At 36.0% G+C, this 24,563-nt stretch overlaps 1 protein-coding gene across 2 annotated transcripts in view; it reads left to right on the plus strand.

The window, feature by feature from the left end:
• Window positions 1–1,526: 1,526 nt before the first annotated feature.
• ASPM (abnormal spindle microtubule assembly) overlaps window positions 1,527–24,563 on the plus strand; it is a 62,734-nt gene continuing 39,697 nt past the window's right edge. For both annotated transcript variants that reach the window (XM_025358302.1, XM_025358312.1), the window contains exons 1-13: window positions 1,527–2,079; window positions 4,042–4,185; window positions 4,332–5,787; window positions 8,192–8,296; window positions 13,129–13,275; window positions 14,785–15,030; window positions 16,031–16,098; window positions 18,019–18,160; window positions 18,754–18,884; window positions 19,405–19,580; window positions 22,948–23,093; window positions 23,184–23,269; window positions 23,782–24,003. In XM_025358302.1, coding sequence (XP_025214087.1) covers window positions 1,783–2,079; window positions 4,042–4,185; window positions 4,332–5,787; window positions 8,192–8,296; window positions 13,129–13,275; window positions 14,785–15,030; window positions 16,031–16,098; window positions 18,019–18,160; window positions 18,754–18,884; window positions 19,405–19,580; window positions 22,948–23,093; window positions 23,184–23,269; window positions 23,782–24,003 — 3,366 coding nt within the window. In that variant the 5' untranslated portion in view covers window positions 1,527–1,782. The remainder of the gene's footprint in view (window positions 2,080–4,041; window positions 4,186–4,331; window positions 5,788–8,191; window positions 8,297–13,128; window positions 13,276–14,784; window positions 15,031–16,030; window positions 16,099–18,018; window positions 18,161–18,753; window positions 18,885–19,404; window positions 19,581–22,947; window positions 23,094–23,183; window positions 23,270–23,781; window positions 24,004–24,563) is intronic.

The following is a 24,563-nucleotide window of genomic DNA, read 5'->3' on the forward strand; positions in this document are numbered from 1 at the left end:
AGTAGCTGGGATTACAGGCGTGCTCCACCACGCCTGGCTAATTTTTTAATTTTTAGTGGAGATGGCATTTCACCATGTTGGCCAGGCTGTTCTCAAACTCCTGACCTCAAGAATCCGCCTGCCTCAGCCTCCCAAAGTGCTGGGTTACAGGCTTGAGCCACCGTGCCCAGTGGAAAAATTTCATTTAAATATTGTTAAAGTCCAATAATAAGGTTCAGGTGAAATTGGATACCATTAAATATAATTTCATGTCTCATCTTCCTTATTTTCACTTTCCATTGACTTCTCTTTACATGCTTTGTGTAACCATACATACATCCAGACATTATTTTTATATTTTAAGTTTTCTACTACCTTTAGAGGCAATATAATGTAGTGGGTAAGAGCAAGACTAGGGCCAAACTGCTGGGATTACAGGCTTGGGTACCTTATCTGGGTTCTGCCACTTCCTACTTAGGCTGCATGACCTATATTCCTCCCCTGTAAGGTACAAATAATGGTACCTATGCCCTAAGAGATACCTTAGGTTTAAGGTGAAGATTGAGATAAATAGGTAAAGGATTTTTAAAAATCCCAAGCATAGGGTGGGGCGCCGCTCAGGCCTGTAATCCCAGCACTTTGGGAAGCGGAGGCGGGCGGATTACTTGAGGCCGGGAGTTCGAGACCAGCCTGGCCAACATGGCGAACTCCCCTCTCTACCAAAAACACAGAAATTAGCCAGTCGTGGTGAGGCACGCCTGTAATTCCAGCTACTTGGGAGGCCGAGGCAGGAGAGTCGCTTGAACCAGGGAGGCGGAGGTTGCAGTGAACCAAGATCACGTTAATGCACCCCAGCCTGGGAGACAGACCGAGATTCCATCTCAAAATAAATAAATAATTTTAAAAATCCCTAATACGTAAGATATAATTATTATTAGATCCCTACAACTAAAATAAAAACGAATAAGTTATTTGTGAAGGGCATTGCCAGTCAAAACGATCATTTATGAATTACTGGGAATGTCGGGTTTCATTTGTTTACCTGGTTTTGCTCCCAGCGTCCCGAGGTAATTAACAGCATATAAATGTACTGAGTCCCTGCTATGTTCTGTCACTAAAATAAGCATGTTCACACAAACTAATTATCTTTACATCTCTACCCTTCAGCCCTGGAAACCGCGACAGTAAAGTTAATTAATATAATTCTGGGCGGGGTATGCATATGAGAGGAGTGACGTAAACCACTTTTTCCCTACTTAGAAGTTTTATCTGTGATTGTTCCTGGAAACGGCAATGATTACTACACGTACTGTGGAAATGCTGTGACTCCCTTCCCTTCAGCACAACCAAAATCTAAAGGCGAATTTCAATTCTAAGCCCCGGGTTTCAGAGGGTGGCCAGGATTCCGCTACTGTTCTCACCTTCTCCGCAGACAGCGATTGGCGGCCAGATGAAATCATTCAAATGAAGCGCCGCCGTCTCATTGGCCAGGGGATGTTGCTCTCCGATTGGCCCCGTGATGAGGTGGGCGGTGCCCGGAGGGCCTCATTGGTGGAGGCGGGAAGTTTAAACAGAGTCAAAACGCCATACTTGTTTGGCTCCTCTTTTGAACTTGCGAGTTTGTTGGGCTTGTTTTCTGTTTTTTAGGGTGTAGGTTAGTGGAAAAGAAAAAGGGCCGAATTCACTCCCACGACCTTTACAGCCGCCCCTGAGGGGAAACGGTCAGCGTAAGTCCCGGATCCCCTCTCCGGAGCAGCCTCGTGGGAGCGGGGCAAGGAGATCCAGGGGAGTCTCGAAGCTGCCATGGCGAACCGGCGAGTGGGGCGAGGCTGCTGGGAGGTGAGCCCGACCGAGCGGAGGCCGCCCGCGGGGCTGCGGGGCCCCGCGACCAAGGAGGAGGCGTCTTCCCCGCCGGTCCTGTCTCTCAGCCACTTCTGCAGGTCTCCTTTCCTCTGCTTCGGGGACGTTCTCCTGGGAGACTCACGGACGCTGCCTCTGGCCCTAGACAACCCTAACGAGGAGGTGGCAGAAGTGAAGATCTCCCACTTCCCGGCCGCGGACCTGGGCTTCAGCGTGTCGCAGCGCTGTTTCGTGTTGCAGGTAGGTCTTAGGAGGAGCGTGCCCCAGGCCGGTGCTCTGCTTCTCCGCTATCTTTCCTGCCACCCTCCTTAGGAGGGTTGACGCTTGGAAAAGAAATCAGAAAAGACCCTTAGATAATAATGTCAGTTCCCTTTCACTTAATAACTGTGGGTGGGCCCTTGATGCATACACATGCGTGTGAGTATATATATCAATATTTTATATATATATATATTCTCTAAATGAAGGCTAGGATAGACGCTAACTTGGGAGGTGACAGCACATCAACGCGCGCGCACTTAGCATCTTTAGGAGCAAGTTGCATAGACTTCTCTGTTAAATTGACAAGCGTTTTTACTAGACTTAAGGCGTTGCGAAATGCTCTTGCAGTTCTAAATTATAGACAATGCGCTTTTTTAACACTATTTTTTAAGATTGACAGGACTACCTTGGTTGGTTAAAGCAGCTTTTTTAGAATTACTTTCTATCAGCCATCTTAATATGCATTTTAGTTTCCATTTGTACCCTTAGAGTCGAGGTAACTGTTTTTTTTTTTTTTCCGGTGAAATAATGAGCCTTTGTTTTGACTAAATGCCTACAATAAAACCAAAAAAAACCTATTCAGAGTTGTTTTCAGTATGTATGTGTACTATGTTTGCACACTTTAGTATTTTAATCCTCTTTTTCTTTGCTGTAAGTGTAATTTTAATGCCGCATTAAATTTAATTTTATAAATGTTGTTTCAAGAACTCCTGTAGCTTTCTTTTACTTCATTGCATTTGCAAGAGTAATGCTCCAATCCCCTTCACCAAAGACGGGAGAATTTGTGTTTTTATTTTGACTGCTGTGACCTTTCCATTGAGTAGAACCTCCAAAAGTGTGAAAACCGTTAGCCGAGGAGATCTGAACTAGTAGGCTAATAACCACTTCATTAGGCAGAAAAAAGAGATTCTAATTCGAGATCCCTTAACTTGTGTGTCACCAATGGTTCCTCTATCTACACTTCAGAACCTGCCCACCCCGCCCCTCTGTTTCATGAATCACTGCCTGCTTTCCTGTCTTTGGAAAGACAGATTTCTTTTCTATCCACATCATACCTCAACTTACTCTTCTTTGTTATAATGTGGAGCTAAATTTTGTTGGTATTTTTAGAATAAACTATTTTATAGAGTAAAAATGCACCATTCTTATTTTTTAAAATCAGTTGTTTATGATGTTATATTATTTCTCCTTTAAAACAAAAACTTGTCTGTTTCTCCTGAAAAACAAAATTTGTTTTGTCATGTCAGCATTTAAATTTGGCAGATTCTATCTACCTGCCAGGGTGTAGGGTGTAGATGTTAAAGTTCAAACTCTGGCATTAGGTTGCCTGGGTTCTGATAGGTACCTGTGTGACTTTGGCAGACTTTTCATCTTTAAAATGTGCATAATCATAATACCTGCTTCCTAGGGATGTTAGCATTAAATGAGTTTCATAGGATAGGATACCTGCACTTATGCCTGGAACAATAATAACTGTTTAAGAAATCTCAGTTTGATGATGTGGACCTTAGAGGAATTTGTGGGGAAAAAGGAATTTAGTTGATCATCTTTATATATTTCGTTTTAAATAAAGTCTTCATAATGCAGGATCATTTTGTTTGAAATAGAAGTACACTACACATCTAAAAATTAGAAATGTACAATTAAATCTTTTGAAACCACTCAAACAAAATGATTTAGAGACTTTCTGTTCTATTGCTTTAATACAGTTAAAATTTTATAATTTATTTTGTTGTGAACTGTGTTATTTTTAGTGGCTTTTTTTCTTATAATTAAGTGAGCAGATAGGGTAGGAAAAATATATTTGATTTATTAAATGTTTACTGTATAGAGTGTTGGTTAACAATTATTAAGCCCTACTATATTGTAAGTTGTATGTAAGGCATTTTGGTTATTATGTAATTACTATTGTAATTATATAATGTATTGTTTTGATTATAGCCTAAAGAGAAAATTGTTATTTCTGTTAACTGGACACCATTCAAAGAAGGCCGAGTAAGAGAGATTATGACGTTTCTTGTAAATGATGTTCTGAAACACCAAGCTATATTACTAGGAAACGCAGAAAAGCAGAAAAAGAAAAAGGTAATGTTTTAACCATTCTATGATTAAGAAAATGTTTAATAATAAGTAAAACTTATTTTGATAACAGGCTTGAAGTAATATTGCTTATTTAAAGGTAATATTCAATAGCTACAAACTTAATTGGTATATTTTCCTTATTTTTGCAGAGGAGTCTTTGGGATACCATTAAAAAGAAGAAATTTTCAGCCTCTACAAGTCACAACAGAAGGGTTTCAAATATTCAAAATGTTAATAAAACATTTAGTGTTTCCCAAAAAGTTGACAGAGTTAGGAGCCCACTACAAGCTTGTGAAAACTTGGCTATGAATGAAGGCGGTCCCCCAACAGAAAACAATTCTTTAACACTTGAAGAAAATAAAATACCCATATCACCTATTAGCCCTGCTTTCAATGAATGCCATGGTGCAACTTGCTTGCCGCTTTCTGTACGTCGATCTACTACCTACTCATCTCTTCATGCATCAGAAAATAGGGAACTATTAAATGTAGATAGTGTAGAGAAAGCTGTAACTGAAACTTCCTTTAATTCCATAAATGTTAATGATCAAAGTGGAGAGAATAGTAAACTTATTCTTACCCCCAACTATTCTTCAACTTTGAACATTACACAAAGCCAAATAAATTTTCTAAGTCCAGATTCTTTTGTAAATAATAGTCATGGAGCTAATAATGAACTAGAATTAGTAACATGTCTTTCATCAGATATGTTTATGACAGATAATTCGAAGCCTGTGCATTTACAATCAACAACTGCACATGAAATTTATCAGAAAATTTTAAGTCCAGATTCTTTCATAAAAGATAATTATGGACTAAATCAGGATCTAGAATCAGAGTCAGTTAATCCTATTTTATCCCCAAATCAATTTTTAAAAGATAACATGGCATATATGTGTACATCTCAGCAAACATGTAAAGTACCATTATCAAATGAAAATTCTCAAGTCCCACAATCTCCTCAAGACTGGAGCAAAAGTGAAGTTTCGCCATGTATTCCTGAATGTCAGGGTTCAAAATCTCCCAAAGCTATTTTTGAAGAACTAGTAGAAATGAAGTCAAATTACTATAGTTTTATAAAACAAAATAATCCTAAATTTTCTGCAGTTCAGGATATTTCTAGTCATAGCCACGATAAACAACCTAAGAGACGCCCAATACTTTCTGCCACTGTTACTAAAAGGAAGCCCACCTGTACCAGAGAAAACCAAACTGAGATTAATAAACCAAAAGCAAAAAGATGTCTCAACAGTGCAGTGGGTGAACATGAAAAAGTAATAAATAATCAAAAGGAAAAAGAAGACTTTCATTCTTATCTTCCAGTCATAGATCCAGTATTAAGTAAATCTAAGAGTTATAAAAACCAAATAATGCCCTCTTTGACAACAGCTTCAGTTGCTCGGAAAAGAAAGAGTGATGGAAGCATGGAAGATGCAAACGTGAGAGTTGCAGTTACAGAACACACAGAAGAGCGAGAAATCAAAAGAATCCATTTTTCTCCCTCAGAGCCTAAAACATCAGCTGTTAAGAAAACAAAAAATGTGATAACACCCATCTCAAAATGTATTAGCAACAGAGAGAAATTAAACCTGAAGAAGAAAACTGGTGAGTCTTATTTATAAAATCTGAAGTATACCTGTAAAGGGCATACTTCCTTTTGGTTTAGTAAATCTGCTATTGATAAGCTTGTATTAACTTATACTTTTTACTTATTTGCTAGGTACATTTCCTTAGCAAATGTGAATACAGCTTATGTGACATCTTGTATCTGCCTGATAACTATTTTTCTTTGCTGTTTCTTGTAGATGCATTCTGATCAGATAAATTCTTTGATAATAAGGAACATACCTATTTTAATCTCCTACAAGAAGTACAATAAAAGATGAATTGAATTAATGGATAAGTGAATAAATGAACAAATAAGCCACTGAAGGGTCAACACTCACACCTACTGTTTGTTTGAGGCAGCCACCTGGTGGAGCCTCTTGTCTAGAATTAGAATTGTACATATTGGGTATCTGATTTATGAGCCTATGTGAGAGGCAAGTAAGTCACCACGAGTGGCTCTTTCTAAAGGAACAGAGAAGGCAATTTTTCTAGATATATTTATTTGACTAATAAGGTACCTACTATGTGATGTGCATTATTCTAGGCACTGTATACACAGGGAGGAAAGGTATAATTTCTGTTCTCAAGTTGTGTTCACTCCTGTGATTATGCTATGCTAAGGGAATTATGGAAGCACAAAAGCAGAGGGTTTGTGTGTAAATTGCAAGGAAGTGTGAGATGGTTCCAAGAAAGACTTCCTAAAGAAGAAAGTGGTTCCAGGGAGAGGGACTAATTTCTGTAAGGTTTCAGATTGAGGAATTTCTCCTTAGAAATTTACTTTTTAAATGTTCCAATTTAGTCATGTGCCTTATTTTCACAATTGATATAGGTTTGAGATTCCTTTAAAACAAGGGTAAGCAAACTGTTCCTCTATTGGTCCAGATAGTAAACATTTTAGGCTTTGCAGGCCACATAGATCTGCATTGCAATTACTCAACTCTGCTCCCCTTGTGGGAAAACAACCATAGACAATGTGCAAATCAAGGAGTATGGCTGTGTTTCAGTAAATTTTTATTCATAAACACTGAAATTTGAGTTTTATGTAAGTGTTCTGTTTTATGAAATGTTATTCTTTTGATTTTTTTTTTTTAACTCTTTACAAATGTAAAAGCTGTATTTAGCTCTTGGAACGTATAAAAACAGTCAGGAGGATTTTGCATGGGGGATAGATGTAGTTTGCTGACCCCTGCTCTTATCTCTTTGCTTATATTTAGTAGCAGTATATGCTATTGTGAAACCTGTTTTTGAAAGAGTGAACTGCTATTCCAATAGGTTATTTGCTACTGTGATTTGTATTGCATTTTCTTTGGTAGCCACCTGGCATTATATCAACCATCTTGTTTTTACATATTTGAGAATCAGCCTGTTATTCTCTATCACTTTTCTAATAAGTTAGTATTAAGGGTTGTTGCTTCCACTATTAAAATACTCTCCTCTGATTTGTCTCCATTGACTCTTTTAATTTGTCTCACCATATCCACCTTGGGTCGTTGTAATAACTGCTTTGTAATTTTCTGTTTCTAATCTTAACCCTGTTCATTCCATTGTCCATACTGTTTTCTTAAATGTAAATGAGGGTTTTTACTTCTTTGATTAAAATTCTTCACTGGCACAGTAGGTGCTTCAAAGTGATTAAGTGGAGATTCTGTAACTATACTGCCTTTGTTCAAATCTTGGCTACTTACTAGCTTATGTGACCTTAGACCATGTGACTTATTTGCTGAAAGCCTCAGTATCCTAATTATATACGTTGTGGTAATAATAGTACACTTCTCATAAATTTGTTCTCATAATTGTGTGAGAAAAAGATTATGATAGTGCCTGGCACAAAGTATTTAACAATTAGCTGCCACTATTATTTTGAACATTGTTGAACTCCTCCCTACCTCTTCTAACCTCTTGTATGTCATTTCCTACGTGTACTCTTTGCTTCATCCTTATTGCAGTTCTGGCAACAGGCCACATTCCTCATGCCTAATTTTAATTTCATAAGTTAACTCAAGTAGATTCCCGTCTGGGAAGGCTCTTCTACCATTTTTAAACTTTTTTTTTTTTTTACCAGACTGAGTACTACTTCAGGACTGGGACCATATTTTTCAATTCTGCATATTCTCAGCACCTTGCAAAGAGTCTGGAATATACAGACACAATAAGTTGTGGTTGAATCTAGACTTTAGCCTCTATAAACACAAAATAAATTGTGGTTTATGGTCTGTAACTTCTGGATGTTGGTTTGATAAACCACCGAATTCATAGCATTAGTGCCTGGAGTACAGTGGTTATTAAGTATTTGCTAAATGAATATGATTGTGAAGACCCCAAACTTTAACTTTCAAATCACTGACCTATTTAGGGAATTTATATTTTAATGCTCCTAATTTTGTTTTCTAATTTATTTTAGATTTATTAATATTTAAAACTCCAATTTCTAAAACAAGCAAAAGGACAAAACCCATTATCGCTGTGGCGCAGTCCAATTTGACCTTCATAAAACCTTTAAAAACAGGCAAGTATTTATTGTACTTAAACTCTCTGAAAACATGACCTTGAATGAAGCATTAATTGCATTTCACATGGAAATACATTGATTTTTGTTGTTGAATAAAAGCCTGGAAGAATTATTAAAGTGTGTATTAAAATGACAGGATATTCTATCAACTTTCTGTATGATAAAAGAAATAAAGACCAAATGTTCAATAGATCAGTAGGGTCACTACAGTAATCTATTGTATATTTCAAAATAGCTAGAAGAGAATAACTGATGTTTCTAGCATAAAGAAAAGACAGATATTTGGACTGCGGGTGCCCGCCACCACTCCTGGCTAATTTTTTGTATTTTTGGTGGAGATGGGGTTTCACCGTGCTGGGTGGGATGGTCGCGATCCCCTGACCTCGTGATTCGCCCACCTCGGCCTCCCAGGCGAGAGCCATCGCGCCCTGTCAAAAACATGGGTTGTTATCCGATGCCGTGGTAGGGAGTATGTATGAAGTGAAAGTTGGAAAAGGGATGGTCAGAGACCGTCACTACCCTTGGGGAGTTTTCCAAGTGGAAAATGAAAATCACTGTGACTTCGTTAAGTTCCTAGATATGCTTCTTTGTACCAATATGGAGAAATCTAAAAGAAAAAACCCACACTCAGCACTATGAATGTTATAGGTATCAAAAACTGCAGAAAATGGGCTTTACCGATGTGGGCCCAGACAACCAGCCACTTAGTTTTCAAGACATCTTTGAAGCCAAAAGACAAGACTTCAATGATCAGTGTCAGAGGGAAGAAGAAGAGTTGAAACAGATTTATGCAGTGAGTCAAGGAGAAAGAAGCAACATTTAAAGAAGCTGAAAAAGAACTGCACGACAAGGTCGAGCATCTTAAAACGGTTCAACAGGAGGAGATAAGGAAGCTCGAAGAAGAGAAAAAACAACTGGAATGAGAAATAATAGATTTTTATACAATGAAGGCTGCTTCTGAAGCACTGTAGACTCAGCTGAGCACCAATACAAAGAAAGAAAAACATCGTAAGAGAAGAGTTTCTCTTAATTTTCTGTTTGAGAGTCCTATCATTCTACATCTCAACTTCCTGTGAGATTGTATTTGTAGCATTTAACTCTGAAGTTCTCATTTTAAAAATTGGCTTGCTTATTGTACATTTTCCCCAACTAAAGTGTGAACTCCTAGCGGGGTGTGGTGGCTCATGCTTGTAATCCCAGCACTTCGGAAGGCAGAGGCGGGTAGACCACCTGAGGTCAGGAATTCAAGACCAGCCTGACCAGGATGATGAGGCCTTGTCCCTGCTAGGAATACAAGAGTTGGCTGGGCGTAGTGGCCGATGCCTGTGGTCCCAGCTGCTTGGGAGGCTGAGGCGGGAAAGTCACTTGGGCCCCAGAGGTGGAGGTTGCAGTAAGCGGGGGTCTCACCATTGCACTCCAGCCTGGGTGACAAGGGAGGGACTCCATCTCAAGAAATAAAGAAAAAGGTGTGAACTCCCTGAAGACAGGTCCTGTGTCCATCTTTTCAGATTCTGTATCCTGGCACTTAGGACGTAGACTAACACGAAGATGATATTCGATCAACATTTGCCAAAATGAAAAAACAAACATGTAGCATCATGTAAAAGGAGCTGGTTAGGTGGAGAAATTTCTTTACCATAGTCCTGCTTGTGGATCCAGTAGTGATTTTTACATTTTTTATCTAAATAGAAGCGGAGGCTTTGTTGGGGACTCAAAGGCATAAAATATTATGTTACACAAATCTATTTAATAGGCCTATTTTCCTTTTTAAATTCTACTAATAATTTCTTGATAGTTTTTATTATGATAAAAGATTGGATTTTGATTAGAACTCCCATGCTTTTGTGTCACACTTAAAACGTGTTAGAATAAAGAATTCAAAAGCTAAAGAAAATCCGAGTACAATGAGGAGCCATGAGTTGCATTTGAACGATAATATTATGTCTTACAGATTTGGGGTATACACTAAAGTTATCAAAGTTGTAGAATATAAGGCCGGGTGTGGTGGCTCACGCCTGTGGTCCCAGCACTTTGGGAGACCGAGGTGGGCGGATCACTTGCGGTCAGGAGTTTGGGACCAGCCCGCCGGCATGGTGAAACCCCTTCTCTACTGATAAAATGCAGAAGTTGGCCGGGCGTGGTGACATGCACCTGTAGTCCATGCTACTCAAAAGGCTGGGTTGGGAGAGTTGCTTGTACCCAGGAGGCAGAGGTTGCAGTGAGCAGAGATTGTGCCACTGTACTCTAGCATGAGTGACAGAGCGCTATGAGTCACCACACCTGGTATAAGCCACCATGCCTAGCCTACAATGACTTTTTTTTTTTTTTTTTTTTTTTTTTTTTTTTGAGACGGAGTCTCGCTCTGTAGCCCAGGCTGGAGTGCAGTGGCCGGATCTCAGCTCACTGCAAGCTCCGCCTCCCGGGTTCACGCCATTCTCCGGCCTCAGCCTCCCGAGTAGCTGGGACTACAGGCGCCCGCCACCTCGCCTGGCTATTTTTTGTATTTCTTAGTAGAGACGGGGTTTCACCGTGTTAGCCAGGATGGTCTCGATCTCCTGACCTCGTGATCCGCCCATCTCGGCCTCCCAAAGTGCTGGGATTACAGGCTTGAGCCACCGCGCCCGGCCGCCTACAATGACTTTAATACATGTTGTTATATCATCTTACAGATTTTATAATTTGGGGGAAGAAAAATTTTACTAAATGATCTTTTAATGGAAACTCTACAAGAACCAGAATCTTTGTTCACTTATGTATCCATTCCTAGGCCTGGAACAATGTCTGACACATACCGGCAATTATTCGTTGAATAAATGGACCCAGCAGCATAAATTAAAAACATAGATTATTGACTTTCAAAAGATAATTAATGTAACTTACTTAACTGCTTCTGAACATGTGTGTGAGTTATATTGCTGAGGGACCTTTATCTTCTCATTCTTTCATCTTAATCCAATGTTACTAAAATTGAAATCACCAATATTATTCCATATCTAAAACTAATAACTACCTTATAAAAATTATCACTCTGCGGCATTTGAGAATAGACTTTTTAGGTAATAATGGTATGATCCATAGGGTTTTTTTAGGTCACAGAAGGATTCATACTAACAGAACATTTTATTTTCTATTTTCCCAGAGCTATAAAACATGATATTATATGATACTGTAAGGCATATTTTTACTCTCTTCATAATTTTTTTCTAAAACAAATTAGTGTTTGATTCCTATATAACTTTTAATTTTATAAGTAAATATTTGTTTCTTTCATCTCCAGTTTTATGTGAAATAGAGTTTTCAGATTTATATAGCATGGAAAGTTTTAATAAGTCAGAGTTACTGATTTTTGCCAGCTATTTTCTCAATTATTTACTTGTTTTATCTTTAGTTGATTTTTTTTGTAGTGACAAGTTTTGTTTCTATTCTCATTTCCTTTTGTGTATATTTTATGTGTATTTTGTTTTTGTTTACTATGAAAATTACATATAACATCCTAGAGTTATAACATTCTAATTTGAATTTATTTCAACTTAACTTCAATGACATATCAAAATTCTACTGCTATATAGCTCTACTCTTTTTAGGTTATTGATGCAACAAATTATATCTTTATTCATTGTACACCACCTAACAAATTTATAATTGCATTTAATGCATTTACCTTTTAAATCCTATAGAAAATAAAAAGCGGAGTTACAAACCAAAATTACAATAATACTGTTTTTCGTTTGTTTAAGTATTTACCTTTACCAGAGAGCTTTATATGTTCATATAGCTTGCTTACTTATATAGTTACTGACTAGAGCTCATTTATTTCAACCTGAAGGACTTTAACACTTCTTGTATGGCAAATTTAGAGATAAATGGATTTTTTCAGCTTTAAAAAAAAGTCTGGAAATGTCTTAATTTCTCCCTAATTTTTTAAGGACAAGTTTTCTAGCTATCGATTTCTCAATTGACAGGTTTCTTCATTATTTTAAATATATAATCCACTGCCTACTGGCCTTCAAGTTTTCTGCTGAGAAATCAGCTGCTAATGTTATCCAGAGCCCTTGTCTGTGAGAGTTGCTCTTCTCTCTGAGCTTTCAAGATTCTCACATTGTCTTTTTTTTGTTGTTTTTTGGGACAGAGTCCTGCTCTGTCACCCGGGCTGAGTGCAGTGGTGTGATCTCAGCTCACTGAGACCTCCGTCTCTTGGGTTTGGGTGATTCTCCTGTCTCGGCCTTCCAGGTAACTGGGGCTACAGGGATGTGCCACCATGCCCAGCTAGTTTATTTGTGTTTTTGGTAGAGATAGGGTTTTGCCATGTTGCCCAGGCTGGTCACAAACTCCTGGCCTCAAGCAGTCTGCCCAGGACTACCATTTACCCAGTCATCTCATTACTTGGTAAAGACCCAAAGGAAAATAAAGCATTCTACCAAAAAGGCAACAACAACAACAAAAAAGACAGATATTTAACGTGATGGATATCCCAAGTACACTGACCTGATTTGTATAAATTCTATCAATATATTATCACATGTACCTCAAAAATATGTACATCTATTATGCGTCAATTATAAAAAAGGTATTCTATCAGACTTTAATGCAGTTGACTTGTGGTGGTTTAGTATTTTTAAATAACCAGGAAATATTCCTTTACCTTTCCCCATTTTGCTCTGATTACATTTCATACCCAAAATGCTTTCAGCTCTTTCCTTCAAGTAGTAGAAAAGCAAATATTGTTCAGTGTTTTAATGATGATATTGCTAGTAAAAGTGGCTTTTGCTATATATCGTACAATAAGTTAAAGGAAATTTTCTTATGTAGTAACCTAATTGTATTCTTAGATATTCCCAGACACCCGATGCCATTTGCTGCAAAAAACATGTTTTATGATGAGCGCTGGAAGGAAAAGCAGGAACAGGGCTTCACTTGGTGGTTAAATTTTATATTAACCCCTGATGACTTCACTGTAAAAACAAATATTTCTGAAGGTAAACGTTATATTAATGTTTAAATTTAATAATACTTTTAACAGATAAAATTTTTAACATACTTTGCCATTCTTTAATTATACATAGTTATTATAATTAATGGCATAATTCCCTGTTCATTAGCCTAAATGCTTGTATAGGTAAGAATTTTTACTTACATAAATTTATATATGTAGATTTTCTTTACCAAAAGTACTGAAATATACTTTTTGTTCTCTATTCTCTCTCATCAGTCAATGCAATCAGTCCTGTGTGGCCTGCCCACGTTGGGTATATTGTCCCACTGTTAAATACCTTAGTTTAAGAAGTATGTTGGAAAGCTATAGGATTATGAGGAAACTATAAACACCAATTCATAGGAGGAATTTTTAAACATTTCAGTGTTTGTTCTGGAAAAGAGAAAACTTGGGAAAGGGACCAGGTAGAGATGTGCCTGTCAAACATTTGAAGTGTTCTCTTGTGAAAGAGAAGGAAACTTAACTTTTGTGCAGCTCCTGCATAGAAGTTATAGGGATCAATTTTAGTTCAAAATAAGGAAAAATTCTTATAAATGTTTAAATTGTTGAACCATCATATCAGCTAACTTTTAAAGTGATGATTTTCCTATTGTTCTGGTGTTTAGACAGATACTGATTTATTTTTGTCAGAGAAGCACGTGTATAGGATTTTTTTTTTTCTTTTTTTGCTTTTGCAGACAAGGTCTCACTCCCTTACTCAGTCTGGAGTGCATTGATGTGATCACAGCTCACTGCGGACTTTGCTTCCCAGGCTCAAGCAATCTTGCTCCCTCAATCTCCTGAGTAGTTGTGACTACAGGTGCATGCCACCATGCCTGGCTAGTTTTTTATTTTTAAATAGAAGAGTTCTTGCTATGTTGCCAGAGTTGGTCTTGAACTCCTGAGCTCGAGTAATTCACCTTCCTTGGCCTCCCAAAGGGCTGGGATTACAGGTGTGAGCAATTGTACCTGGCTGGATTTTTACATTAAAAGGGTCTTTGGATTAGATGCTCTCTAAGCAGTGATCTTAGAGATCACTTAAAAAAAAAAAAAAAAAAAAAAAAAAAAAAAAAAAAAAACTTTTTTCCAAAAGGAAGCAAAGCCCCATTTTTAGTTCTTTTCTTAAAAGAAAATGTGTTTTATAAAAGATTAAATTACATTCCAAAATTCAATTGATTTTTTAAAATTATATTCCTTAGAAACTTGACTTTTATCTATTTATAAAAAGGACAGGAACAGATAAACCAGTTAGGAGGTTAATTCAGTAGTCTGGATTAGAGATAATCATGTTTGAATCTGTGATAGTAGAGGCGGTGAGAAGTGGCTAGACTTGGAATACATTTTGCAGGTAGAGCTAACAGGTTGCAATAATAGACTGGCCTAAGGAGTAAGCTTGGAGAGGGTGAGGAATAGATTCTGTTTTTACCATCTGAAATTGCATTTTATTGCTGGATTTAAGAATATATAGAGATATTGTTTAACCAGAAACATTCTTTCTTTTGTTTTCACCCAGTAAATGCTGCTACTCTTCTTTTGGGAGTAGAGAATCAACATAAAATAAGTGTTCCTAGAGCACCGACAAAAGAGGAAATGTCTCTCAGAGCTTATACTGCTCGGTGTAGGTTAAACAGACTACGTCGTGCAGCATGTCGTTTGTTTACTTCTGAAAAAATGGTTAAAGCTATTAAAAAGCTTGAAATTGAAATTGAAGCTAGGCGGTTAATTGTTCGAAAAGATAGACACCTATGGAAAGATGTGGGTAAGAAGCTTGCAGAAATCTTGACATTAATTCTTTAAAAACATTCAAGAGGTTTTGTGTTTTTTTCCCCCCGGCTTTATTGACATATAATTGACAAGTGAAAATGGCATATATTTAAGGTATACAACATGATGTTGATATATGTATATATTATTAAGTGATTATAACAATCAAGCCAATTAATATATCTACTCACATAGTTACCTTCTTGTGTGTATGTGTGGTGAAAACATTTAAGAAGTACTCTCAGCAAATTTCAAGTATACAAGTCACTGTTATTAACTATAGTCATCACAGTATACATTAGATCTCCAGAATTTATTCATCCTGCTTAACCGAAACTTTACACCTCTTTGACAGCATCACCCCAGTCCCTCTACCCCATTCTCTGGCAACCGCCATTCTCTGTGCTTCTATGAGTTCAACTTTTTTAGATTTCACATGTAAATGAGATCATACAGTATTTGTTTTTCTATGCTTAGGCTATTTCACTTTGCATAATATCCTCCAGATTGATCCATGTTATCACAAGTGACAGGATTTCTTTCATTTTTAAGGCTGAATAGTACTTCATTATATATAAATATATATATTTATCATATATATTTATGTTTACATATACATACACACACATACACATACCCCACGTTTTCTTTATCCACTTATTCACTGATGGACACTTAGATTGATTCCATATCTTGGATATTGTGGATAATGCTGCAATGAACATAAGAATGCAGGTTATCTCTTCCGGATACTGATGTCCCCAAGAGATTTTGTATTTCAAAGCTAGGTATACATGCTTTAGCTTTGCTGCCAAAAATCCAACATACTTGAATATGATCACGTATATTTAAGACTAGAAGTGTATTTTATTTAAATTAACTTATTTCATATAAGCAATTATTTTTTTCCCACTGATATACTCTCCATGAAGTTTTATTTTTTATCTCTGTTTGATTATCGATTTGAACTTATTTGCTTTTGACATGCATTTCAGGAGAACGTCAGAAAGTCCTGAATTGGCTGTTGTCCTACAATCCTTTGTGGCTTCGAATTGGTCTAGAGGTAAGCATACATTTTAGGTTTCTAAAACAATATTTTTTTATGACACCCTTTTTGTAAAATAGACTCATTTTATTAAAATGTGGTTTTACTTATAAAAGTTTAAAGTCATTAGGTTAGCTTGATTCATCTTTTAGTATAAAATGTAAGACCCATTAATAAATGCTTATTAGGTAAATAGACTATGCCATTATATATTATTACACTGTATTGTAATACAGCGTTTTACTGTATAGTCTCTTTAAACATAACTTGGTGTTGGATGTAATGACAACTATAGTAAACTCATTTTTTACAAATGCAAAGACAAGGCTGCTGTGAATACATTTTCTAATTTAAATTTCTTAAAACTCAGTGAGCTATGTATTATTATTTCCACTTCACTAATGAAGCAGAAACTTAGGTGTTAAAGTGACTTGCCCTATGCCAATTAATTGGTCAGGAATTGAACCTATACCAATCTGATGAAATAGTACTCATAAAAATGTCATCAGGATTTGCATTCTTTACATAGTACTTGGCTTTGTAATATCTAGAATGTTGAAACCAACTGAATTAGAAAGATACTTTTAATAATTGGCTGTTTAAAGACATTTTTATTAATAATATCTTTTGTGCGTCTGTATTCTTTAGTCTTTTGTTAGTATGCTTTCACATTTTTTCTAGGTTTCTTACCTTCTTAATGTAGGGTCTCCCATTACTATTTCAATTTATTTCAGGTTTTGGAATAGAAGAGTCTTTGGGACCGAACAGGATCTTTGTAATAATCTGACTTCTATATACCAATAAATTGAGGTCCAGAGGGAATAAATAATAAGCTTACTGTGGTTACACAGTATTATGGTGTCATTGCTGGGATTTCTTATTTCAATTCCAGTGTCCTTTCCCTTTAAATAGTTGGCAAGTTACATATCAATTAGCTCTACTTCACATGTGAAAGAATTCTGGAACCTCAATTGAAATAGAGCCCCCCATATTTGGGACATAGCTTTTCTGTGGCAAAAATAAAATCAAGAACTTTGTATGGAATCTTGCAATGCTTTTTAAAACCTCTTTGATGTAATTTGTATCATCTCTACCCACATTCCATTAGCCAAAGCACATTATCTAGCTAAACAACAAACTAGTTAGGAATGTATTAACCTCCTGCAAGTCACAGCAAGTTTATGGCAGGTGGTGGAGATGTATAATCTTTTTACAGGTACCTTATTACTACACCCTAGGATTCTTTAAATAAATGGACATGACCTTTGAGGATTTTAAGAGAATTTCAAAGGCCAAAAAAAGTAAATAAAGATAAATTCCTCTGTTTTGGTAGATAATAATTAATACTTTTCCATGCTTTAATCTTTATATTTTGTCAATGTAGGGTTGCAGAATTTGATTTTTTTTAGTTTTTTCTAATTGATTTAAAAATTATTAATAATAAGCATGCTAATGTTAAACTAATTTTATATTTAAATCATTGATTATAAATAGGCCTGTACTTTCCAGATTATCTTGGATGATTTGCAGATGTTTTCTACCTTGATAACTATTATAAAAATTTGAGTATTTAGGTTTCTGTTATAACTTCATGATGTACTTAGTGGGGCAGTTATAAATAAATGTGAACAACATGCCTATATTTGATAGTTCTTTAACTTAAATGAAAAAATTAAAATCGGAATGTTGCTTGTCAGGTGATTAAGACTTATCTTAGCCCTGAGCTTTGTCTTTTTTCATTACGAAGTACACCATTATACACTAAGAAATACATAAATCATGTATGCATAGTTTAAAGAAGTTATTTAGCAAATAACCATGTCATTTAGAAAGTACAACATTGCCACTTCCTTAGGTTATGGTCTGCCATTCCTCAGTCCCATCCCTTTGTTTCTTAGAGATAGCATAATTCTGACTTTGGCTTTAATTTATTTTCAGACAATTTATGGAGAACTCATATCTTTGGAAGATAACAGTGATGTCACAGGGTTGGCTATGTTTATTCTGAATCGCTTACTTTGGAATCCCGATATAGCAGCTGAGTATAGACACCCCACTGTTCCTCATCTGTATAGAGATGGTAAATATCTCTGCCTCTCCTACATTCTCTCCACACTACATATAAATGGTTTATTGTCATTCTTTCTGTTTCTGTTTACATTTTCCTTTCTCAAAGAAACCAATCTAAATAAGTCTGTTTCTAGTACTCTCCCTTCATCTACCCTCATTCCCCATCAATTCCTCCATCACTATTTATAATTCTATTTGTTGTCTCTACCCATCCTCTTCCCCCAGTAGGTTATAAGTCCTATGAAGGTCATGTTTGTTGTAGTTTGGTGCTATATATCTAACACATGATGGTGCCTGCATGTAGTAGGTGTTCATTAAATATTTGTTGAGTAAGACCAACTAAATCTCTTGATGCCTCTGTGCCTGTTTCCTCATCTGTGAATTGAAAATATTAAGTGGTGCATACCTGTCCCATAGAGTTATTGGGAGGATTAAATGGATTTATACACATAAAGCACTAAAAAAGGCACATAGTGTTTTAGTTGTGCTTGCTACCCCCCACTTTTTGTTTTACTAACACATTATTATTATGATCATCATATTTTAAGATGAAATCTACTTTGCATAGATGAACTTGCTATGCTTTTTTGTACTTTCTTTAAGGTCATGAAGGAGCTTTGTCCAAGTTTACATTGAAAAAGTTACTGTTGTTGATCTGTTTTCTTGATTATGCTAAAATTTCCAAACTCATTGATCATGATCCTTGTCTCTTCTGTAAAGATGCCGAATTCAAGGTATGCTTTTCATTGTATGCTTTATATTTTATATTTCCCATTTACGACTTTTGCTTGCTTTTATGGTGTATTTTCTCTTTAGAAAAAAATTAGTTTTCCAAAGAATAATACTCAGGGGAGTAAAATAGGAATGCCTGTCTAGTGAGTCCCATCAGTAATTCTAACCATCCCTGATTTTTATTGGTTTACCTTTCACCAGCACATCATCATTACTCTTAATTTTGACTTGAAAAGGGATTAAACTATGCTTCTGAAGATTTAATTTCTGAGAAAATTTCTTTCCTAATTTTGATGTAGTATATTATCACATTAATGCTAGTTTTTATAGTGTATTATTATGAGCAACTTTTAGAAAGATCTTAAGTTGGAAATATATGAAATTTGCGTTATTAATGTATAATATGAAACCATTTTTATACCATTTTATTTTTATATGTACAGAATGATTTGGAGGATTTGTTTTTATTATAAGCAAAATTATCATATTGGAATATAATATCTGGAACTTACTTCTTTATAGGCTAGTAAAGAAATCCTTTTGGCTTTTTCACGAGATTTCCTAAGTGGTGAAGGTGACCTTTCCCGTCACCTTGGCTTATTGGGATTACCTGTTAACCATGTTCAGACACCATTTGATGAATTTGATTTTGCCATTACAAATCTTGCTGTAGACTTGCAGTGTGGAGTGCGCCTTGTGTAAGTATAAGAAATAGAATTATTTTGCTTAAAGGAATAGACTAATATTTTCTGGAAAACACTTTGTGTAATTATTCAATGTTGCTCTTTCATTTAGTACAATAAATTTAGTATTAAAAAATGGAGATTTCTTTTTCAGGGAAATGGTATATCAATATTATGTCCAGAAACCTTGTCTCCTAGCCACACTTTTTTTCCTGGTGGCATGTGACTAGGGCTCATGGATAATAATTACTGATGTCTCAAAATAGGAGTTGGGAAGACCTTTAAACTAATTCAAATATCAAACATTGAAATAACACTTTTTTTGTTTTTTTTTGTGACGGAATCTCACTCTGTCACCCAGGCTGGAGGGCAGTGGCGCGGTCTTGGCTCACTACAAGCTCCACCTCCTGGGTTCACGCCATTCTCCTGCCTCAGCCTCCCGAGTAGCTGGGACTATAGGCGACCGCCACCATGCCCAGCTAATTTTTTGTATTTTTTTTTTAGTAGAGACGGGGTTTCACCGTGTTAGCCAGGGTGGTTTCAATCTCCTGACCTCGTGATCCGCCCACCTCGGCCTCCCAAAGTGCTGGGATTACAGGTGTGAGCCACTGCGCCTGGCCGAAATGACACTTTTTATTGACAGTGGTTTCATGAGTTTTGTATCATTTGAGATCACTTTTAGTAGTATGAACCTTGTTTTACATACGAGGAAAAAAAGATGAAGTGGTAGAATAGATTGCCCAAGTTTTCCACAGTAGAATTGGGACATAAACTCATGAAATCCAACTTCAAATTACACAATATTTCCTCAATAACAAACTGGAATGCTCAAAATTGGCTTTGATATGTGTAATGGATAGCCAATTTTGCTTAGAAGGAATGGCTATTAGCTTTTTGCTATAATTGGCCTCTTTAGGGTATCCGGATTGGAGATACTCATTTTATTTCTAAGGAACTCTCCAAAATATGTTACATCCTTATCGAGGAAGCACTTTTGGGGTCAAGGCAAGAGATTTCTTTAAAGCAATGAAAGTATTTTCTCTGTGTGTTTAGGAAGTTCTTATGCCTCAAAACAGCTAGTTAAATGTTAATGTGTGGGAAGCACAGATTTAATGGCCTTTATAAAATATCTCTTCTACAATAAAACTTACCAAACTCTGTAGCTGACCCTGGTACATTTTTGTGAGATTTTAAATTGCTTACATTGTAGCTAAAATTAATTGCAGGCGGTCTTCATGTTAAAATTCATATTGTCTAAAAACTCAACTGAATAGGAAAGTAGCTATTTGGATATACTTTTTAATTTCTTTGCTTTGACTAGAGATAACTTTAGAGTATAAACTAAAAAACCTTATATCCATGTTTCATGGAGACCAATGGAAAGAACCGTGAATATTCAGAGAAATAGAACAGAAGAGAAAACTCTGGGACATAAATGTTTTCAGATATTTGAAGAAAGGTCTTATACTAAAAGGTGATTAAATTGTTTATTGCCAAGCCAAATAACTCTGCATGAACAATGAAAGTTTCAGGAAGATGAGTGTGGGTTTGGTATAAAAACTTTCCAATATTCAGACATGTCTTTAGCAAAAAACCAGTTCACAGTGTTGGAAGGTTCAAGCAGAGGTCAGAGGACCACTTGGCCAGAATGGAGGAATTCTTTGACATTTATGAGGACGAGATTCTAGATTTTTATGAATCCTCGGTTTTTGAAAAACAATTTACATGTCCCTTGCCTTCTTTTAGGCTAAATTTCCATGAACATTCTTTTCTTTTTGATCAGTATTCTCACAAGTTAATAGTCTTTACTGCAGCTTTGTCTCACTTTAGCCGTTCCACATGAGCTAAGATCATTTTGCTTAAAATATTTCACATATTTTTTTTTAGTTGGCTAATTTATTTATTTAATAAATTCAAGCCACCACATCAATATTCTGGCCAATAGGAATTGTTTTTACACTTTTTCCACTTTCTACGAGGAACAAGGATTGGTTTAATGTTCAGTGCTATTTTTCCACAAAGAAAGCCCCCCTCCTTTTTTTTTTTTTTTTTGAAAGAGTCTTGCTCTGTCACTCAGGCTGGTGTGCAGTGGCACGATTTTGGCTCACTGCAGCCTCTGCCTCCATGTTCAAGCAATTCTCCTGCCTCAGCCCTGCGAATAGCTGGGACTGTAGGCGTGCACAACCATGCCTATTTAATTTTTGTATTTTTAGTGGAGACAGAGTTTCACCATGTTTGCCGGGCTGGTCTTGAACTCCTGACCTTAGGTGATCCACCCGCCTCGGCCCCCCAAAGTGCTGGGAGTAAATGCATGAGCCACTGTGACTGGCCAGAAAGCCCATTTTTATGCTTTTATAGGAGTTACTGAGGATTTAGCACTGTTGGATGTTGATGTTGTTTAGTCGGTTAGGAATTCTAAGTAGTTAAGAGATTGATCTTGAGTAACCAAATTTCTATTTTGTTAAGTGTCAGAAAAATGACTGTTTATAGATCTTTGAAGTCACTTGAGAATGCTTTGGGATGGTTACTCTATTAATGCCATGGGTGATGGGTTGGTCTACAATTGATTGAATGGTTGGCCTAGAATTATCTTAAGTCTCTTTCTAGCCTTTAGAGACTTTGGTTGTGTAAGTAATTCAACCAGCTTTTTGTTGCAGACAGAAATCAGTTGGGGCTTGCTTTTTCTGTCTTTGTTAGGTAGATACTCAAATATTTGTGGGGGGTGTGTGTGTGTGTGTGTGTGTGTGTGTATACATACACACACACACACAATATATATCTATATATACATATATATACACATATAATATATATACAGATACAATATATGTGTATATATGAAGGAATTGCTGTGGAAACTAGTAAAATGGGATTTTAGTCCTCATCTTAGTTTTGCCATTGCCAGCTCTATGACCATCGGCAATTCATTTAAGCTCTATGGGCCTTAGTTTCTTCATCTAACAATAACTAATTGTGGGCTTTACCATGATAACTAAAATAAGAAAATAAAGCACTTGCTTGACATGTAGAATATAGTACATCCCAATAAATGTGCTTCCTCTCTGCTCTACATCCCTCTCCTCTCTTTCCTTTCCTTTCTTCTTTCTCTTCTCTGTAGAGCCCTATTATTTTGTTCATGTGTGCATTTATCTGTGTGTCTTATTTTCTTATCATCTGTTCACACACTTCAATCCCAAACTTAAAATAAGAACCTACTTGCCAACTATGGGGCAACAGAGTTTTGAGATAGTATTTTGAAGTCTTTCTGGTCATAAAGCCCTGTAACTGTTGGGGTTTATGTGGGAAATAACTATATTTCAATGAATGATTTTTTCATATATGTTTTTATAATAATTTCATCTGAATATTTTATTACTGCCAGGCGAACCATGGAACTTCTCACACAGAACTGGAATCTCTCAAAGAAACTCAGGATTCCGGCAATAAGTCGTCTTCAAAAGATGCACAATGTTGACATTGTTCTTCAAGTTCTTAAATCACGAGGAATTGAATTAAGTGATGAGCATGGTAAAAACTGAGTAGAGTTAAAACTTATTCTTCTCACTGAATATTGATATGTGTGTACATTGTGCTTATGGACAACATTTTCTTTTATAGGAAATACAATTCTATCTAAGGATATTGTGGATAGGCACAGAGAAAAAACTCTCAGGTTGCTTTGGAAAATAGCATTTGCTTTTCAGGTATTATACATTTAGTACATCTTGTACTTCTTATCAATTTTTGATTACTGATTTGTAAAAACAATTTGAATCTAATAAAGAATAACAACAACCATCATTTAATAAGGTTTATTTTGCCCCAGTAACTGATAAACGCTATATATATATATATTTCAATCTAATCTTCACCACACCTGCAAAGTAGGTGTTATGTCTACCTCTCCGGTGAGGAAACTGAAACTACAGTTTACATCATTGATAAATCCCATGTGGCCCCAAATCCCATGTTCTTAACCACTGAACATGTTATCACTTCAGTGTAGATGGTGTTTGCCTTTGGGGGAAAAAAAAGTGACTGTTTTGTACTAAAATATCCATTTCAGCCACTTTATTTTCTTTGATTTTTTTAACTTTCTGGTTTAAAAAATCTTCTACAGTTTCTCTAAGTAGAAGACAATTACTTTGATTTCTGTGGGTTAAAAATAATATATGGAAAATATGACAGTATTTATCTTTTTTTATGTTTGTTTTAGGTGGATATTTCCCTTAACTTAGATCAATTAAAGGAAGAAATTGCCTTTCTAAAACACACAAAGAGTATAAAGAAAACAATATCTCTACTATCATGCCATTCTGATGCTCTTATTAATAAGAAAAAAGGCAAAAGGGATAGTGGTTCTTTTGAACAATATAGTGAAAACATAAAGTTATTGATGGATTGGGTAAATGCTGTTTGTGCCTTCTATAATAAAAAGGTAAGTTTCTTTGTTTTTGTTTTAACCCAATATATTTTAATAAATTTTGATGAAAGTCACTTAAACTTAATTCATAAAGTCTTTTCTTGACTTTCTTAATTCATCTGTGTAAGCAAACTCTCCCTCAAATGAGTGAATGTATTATCATATACCTTATTTCATCGTATTTCATCTAATCTGTCACCAATTGTATGATATATGATAATTTTATCACTAAGAAAAGAAAAATACGCCCTAGATGGAAGTCTTAGTAGAAGATGCTTGTGTAGAACTGGCACATAAAAGGATCGTATCATTATTATAAAGGTCAATTCAAATAAGCCCACATGCAGAAAGGGACAACTAAGAACTTACCACTAGATAGAAGAAGAAGAACAAAATTTGAGTCTCTCTATAATCATGTGTTAGGTTGACACTATATTTCTGTATGAAGTATACTTCTTAGTGTAAATATATAAAAAAAAAATTCCCCTAAACACATGGATAAACTATCTGGTAACAAACATAAGACAGGAACAGTGATACAGGATATGTGTAACTCAATATGGTAAACCTTGCAA

This window comes from Theropithecus gelada, chromosome 1 (genome assembly GCF_003255815.1).
Source record: "Theropithecus gelada isolate Dixy chromosome 1, Tgel_1.0, whole genome shotgun sequence".
Taxonomy (NCBI): Eukaryota; Metazoa; Chordata; class Mammalia; order Primates; family Cercopithecidae; genus Theropithecus; species Theropithecus gelada.